The sequence below is a fragment of the Hypomesus transpacificus genome, unplaced genomic scaffold (genome assembly GCF_021917145.1).
Source record: "Hypomesus transpacificus isolate Combined female unplaced genomic scaffold, fHypTra1 scaffold_258, whole genome shotgun sequence".
In the NCBI taxonomy this organism is placed as follows: domain Eukaryota; kingdom Metazoa; phylum Chordata; class Actinopteri; order Osmeriformes; family Osmeridae; genus Hypomesus; species Hypomesus transpacificus.
In genome coordinates, this window is record NW_025813785.1 from 15,001 (window position 1) to 19,842 (window position 4,842).

General features: G+C 46.9%; 1 protein-coding gene across 1 annotated transcript in view; it reads right to left on the bottom strand.

The window, feature by feature from the left end:
* Window positions 1–3,567, bottom strand: part of dnah9 (dynein, axonemal, heavy chain 9) — an 11,500-nt gene extending 7,933 nt beyond the window's left edge. The window contains exons 1-7 of the mRNA XM_047014583.1: window positions 3,367–3,567; window positions 2,976–3,102; window positions 2,364–2,484; window positions 1,870–2,000; window positions 1,342–1,553; window positions 822–1,055; window positions 473–640 (exon numbers count right to left, since the gene is read on the bottom strand). Of these exons, the coding sequence (XP_046870539.1) occupies window positions 473–640; window positions 822–1,055; window positions 1,342–1,553; window positions 1,870–2,000; window positions 2,364–2,484; window positions 2,976–3,102; window positions 3,367–3,567 (1,194 nt within the window). The remainder of the gene's footprint in view (window positions 1–472; window positions 641–821; window positions 1,056–1,341; window positions 1,554–1,869; window positions 2,001–2,363; window positions 2,485–2,975; window positions 3,103–3,366) is intronic.
* Between the last annotated feature and the right edge of the window lie 1,275 nt (window positions 3,568–4,842).

Here is a 4,842-nt window from a genome sequence, read left to right on the forward strand (position 1 = left end):
TCATGTTTGAATACATTTACATTTATTCATTTAGCGATTCCAACTGAGATACTGCCAGTGACAACGTTGTCGGATATAGGTTGGGACCATTTTTACACAGGATTTCCCAATTTCCCAATTTTTTTGTGTTGATGAAACTTTTTCAACTATGTGAGGCTGCAACATAGTGAGAGGAAAAGGTAATAGGCTAAGGAAAATGACAAGAGAACCCTGTTTCATTCTACACTTCAGTCTTTGTTTTTTGAAGTGAAAATTACCCAAATGTATGCTTTTCAATCTATGCCATCTTCATAAATAAGTATGCATAGATGCATACTTATTTAAAATATACAAAAATACGTATTGAATGTAAAATTTCTGTAACAAAATGGACCAATCGGCAACCGACGCAAGCACACCCTCACAATATCCCCAGAAATTGTACCCTCTCTAGTTTCTATGATGTTAACTCTTGAGTGTCTTTCAGGGCTACCTTGTTGGTTACGTCCAGGCAGTCGTAGGGCTTCTCCGTGAACACCTTGTAGGTGTCCAGGAAGTCCTGGTGGAGCCACTGGACCTGCTGGCTGAGGGAGCGACCTCTGACCCCCCCGAACTCCACCTTCTCCAGCTTCAGCAGGTCCACCGCCGTCAGGAGGACCTCCTGTGGGAGGGGGGAGGGGAGCAAAGGAGGAGGGAGGGAGGGGTCACACGGATGGAAGAAAGGAGTGTGAGGATTCATCAAGCGACTCACCGGTTTTTGATTTCCCTAACAAATCCAATCCAACTGAAATAAACAAAAGAAAGAACGAACGAGGGAAAGAAGAAAATGACAGGAGGACTACCTCGATGGTCCGGACCCGTTCCAGGAAGCGGTCGAGCCCAGCGAACACCATGAGGGGAGAGAAGTCCCAAGGCCGGACCTCCCTCCCGTCCCTCCGGTAGCGGTCCAGCCCGGCCCGCTGCTCCTCATAGGTGTGTCTGAAGAGCTGCAGGACCTCCAGGGTGGTCTGGACCTTCAGCAGACTCTCTGACACCTCACCTTTCAGAAGCTCCTCTGGGCTCAGGTAGGCCCGGGCCTGGTGCCGGGGCAACCACAGGTTCACAGACACGATAATGGAATGAATAATGGAATTATTCATGGTATAAATTCGGGACTATTAAAGATGTCATAACGATGAATAATGTAACTCTTATTACGTACTCAAATATAAATAATGCAATCATTATTATGAACATGAAGCTATTGTATGAACCATGTCATAAAAAATTATAATGATATGACTCTATTGTATAACTAATGTCATCATGTCAACGTCATGTCTATCGTGAGAGAGCGTGAGGGATGTTGTGGAGCGTGCCGACCTGCTGGATGAGAAGGTAACAGGTCTCCTGCAGCAATACGATGAGGCGGGCCGGGGTGTTGTAGTAGCGGGAGTTAGCCCACACCAGGCACACGGCATGCATCAGGGGCGCAATGTGACCTTTGACCTCGGGGAACTCCACGTTCTCCAAGTCGTCAAAGTGGCGCTGCAGCGGCCTGAGGTAGGTGCAGATGTCCTGCGCTTCCTCCAGCGCTGAGAAGAACACACCGGAACACTCTTTAACTGTGTATTCCATTATAGGCGATGGGAGAGGAGATTTGACCCCGCTGCCTTTGGATATGCAGGTAAATGCTCTGCCACTGAGCTATACCCATCCTGTTTGCTTTCTACATGCATGCAGAACTGCACCGAAACCAATCGAAAAACCCTCAAGGAAAACAAGGGGAAAAACCCGGAGGAAAACTCTGAGAGAGAAATAGTAGCAACTTTGCGAGGAGCGCTTTCAGAGAGGGAACCAGTTCAGAGAAGGTTGGTGATACAGAGGTGCAGACCAGGGTCATTAGCTCACCCGCCAGGACGTCTTGCAGCATGTTGTTAAAAGCTGGACAGTAGCTGCTCTCCATGGCCTCCAGCAACGCTGCCATCTTAGTCACCTTGGATGACCGGAACTGGGAATGGATGCACTCAAGGTCTGCATACCTGAGAAAGAAAGAGAGAAAGAGAGAAAGAGAGAGAGAGAGAGAGAGAGAGAGAGAGTGAGAGAGAGAGAGAGAGAGAGAGAGAGAGAGAGAGAGAGAGAGAGAGAGCTGTCTGTTTGTACTACATGTCTGATACCTGGCCGTGACAACTGGTTGGGCTGCCAGGTAGTGGTATGCTATGCTCTGGTATGCTAGACAATGCCATGCTATGCCATGCCATGCAATGCCATGCAATGCAATGCCATGCCATGCCATGCCATGCCATGCCATGCCATGCCATGCTATGCCATGCTATGCCATGCCATGCCATGCCATGCCATGCCATGCTATGCCATGCTAAGCTAGTTATGCCGTACATGCTGACCTGTCCCTCCAGAAGAGCAGCTCAGTGTGGGGCGTGGGGCTCCGGCCCTCCAGCAGAGCCTCGGAGGAGTCCTTCTTCAGGACCGCGCTGATCTGGTGGCTCCACTCGATCACCACCGACTCTATGGAGTGGATGACGCTCTTGTCCACCACGTCCCCCCTGCCAGGTGTGTGTGTGTGTGTGTGTGAGAGAGAGAGACAGAGAGAGAGAGAGAGAGAGAGAGAGAGAGAGAGAGAGAGAGAGAGAGAGAGAGAGAGAGAGAGAGAGAGAAGGATGTATTGAATTAACATGGACTTGGAAGTGAATTACTTAACCTAATCAACCTAATTGGGTTTAATTCATAGATGAATGAACAGATGGATAAATTGAATAATTGACTTGTAAATGAATGTACATGGATTTTTTAATTGATGTATGATTGTGTACATGAGCAAATACATGGATGTGAGTAAATGAATGAATGGATCAATCCAATAAATGAACCAATTCATTCATGAGCGTTGTTTTGCAGAACATCATGTTTGGTGGTCGTGCCATCGTACCTCTTGTCTCTCTCTAGGGCCGCCTGCTCCACTCTCTCTGCCCCCAGGGGCAGGGGCAGTAAGGTCTTACCCTTCACCTGACCGGACACCACAAACACGTTGGTCTTCAGGGAGTGGACGTGGCGCTTAACGTCCTGGGACACCACCTGCGGCCAGTCACCGTGATTCTTCCCGTTCGAAAGCAACGGGACTACCACCTGAGTGGGGATTGGGGTTTGAGTCATCGTCAATACAGAAATGGGAATGGTTAGAAATAGACATTTATGTTTGCACTTGTTGCGGAGTTGCTTTGAACTTCAGTGGAAACTTACCTCCTCCACGAGCGCAGAAAACTGATCAAGCGGAGCGTATGACAAATCTCCATAGACCAAATTACTTTTCATTGAGTCGGCCGTTAAAGGACTTTTGCTTCGTTTGACAAAGTAAACCGCTTTATTTTTACTAGTCGTTGGAAATCCGACAGTGGGCAGCAACAGCCCTGCAGCATTTAGGGAGATGACCAACGTGATGTGGTCGGTTTTGTCTAAAAACTCCTGAATAACTTGCTTGCTGTCCTCCGTAGACATGCATTTCTGCCATCTTTCCTTTTTCAGTTTCAAAGTCTTCAACACGTAGTCCTCAATAAAACCGAATCTTTTATCCTCCGCCGGCGATTCTTCCATATTCGCAGAGTTCCGCCGTTCTTTGCCCACTGTCCCGGGGCGGCGTGAGGGTTTGTGTATAAAGTGATTGTCCCTAGGACTCCATAGTAACGCTGTGTTTGCATTAATGGACCGCTGTTGCTTGGGGGACAAAGGCCAACTCAGTCACTGGTCCGTGTCTCTGTCTCATAGGTGAAATCACCTGTTTGCTGCTGTCTTCATCAGCTTTCAGTAGGCAATCGTACAGACAGAATAGGCTATTTAACCCCAAATGAGCTCACCGTGGCTGATTTTACGAACACATTACTTTGTGTTTTGCCAAAGCTATTTCCATGAGGTCTAAATGTAGTAATGGGGTAAACATGTAAACAACAAACTTGTTAACCCTTCTCTATATATAGAGAGATATATATTTCTCGATATCTCTGACTCTCTCACACACACACACACACACACACACACACACACACACACACACACACATGCAAAGTCCGCACCATTTAATAGCTGCCACGAGGTGGCAGCAGTGATGTGGAAACAACATCTGTACAGTCCTGAAAACAATTTTGCACTTAATGTTTACCTACAGGTAACCTATCTTTAACTATCTTTAACCCTTCAGCACTAAAACAGTTATCAGACAAGGAGACACACTATCTCAGATTTACTGCATTTTCTTGGACTTGGTAATTTAATGAAGCACTGTCAAACCACACAAGGATAATTTGTTTTATCCCTCTGTAACCCAAATCACATTGTGACCCACGACACATCTGGCAAGAGACAACAGAATGTGTTTGTTTATTCATGTCCGTGATGTGGTGAAGTAGGACACACCACTATCAGAAGCATAACACAACCTTTGAGTCAGTCTTAAACCGTTTTTTTAAGTTCAAAGGAGGCTGAGCTATGACTAATCATGATAGAGACCTCCAAGATGGTGTGGGTGTGTGTGTGTGTGTTTTTGTGCGTACATGTGGGGTTGTTTGTGTGTGTGTATGTATGGAATGTGTGGGCGACCGTGTGGGATTGTTTGTGTGTGTTTGTATGTGAGTGTGTGTGTGCGTGCGTGTAGCTATTTGTGTGTGTATGTGCCTGTGTTCATTTGTGTGTGTTTGCAGATTTGAGTGTGTGTGTGTCTAGGAGTGTACGTGCCAGAATGTGTGTGTGTAGGAGTGTCCATGTATGTGTGTGTGTGTGTGTGTAGGAGTGTACAAGTGTGTGTGTGCCTGCGTGTATGTGTGTACATGAGTGTGTGTGTGTGTTTGCTTGCAGGATCCTAGAACCACAGTGACC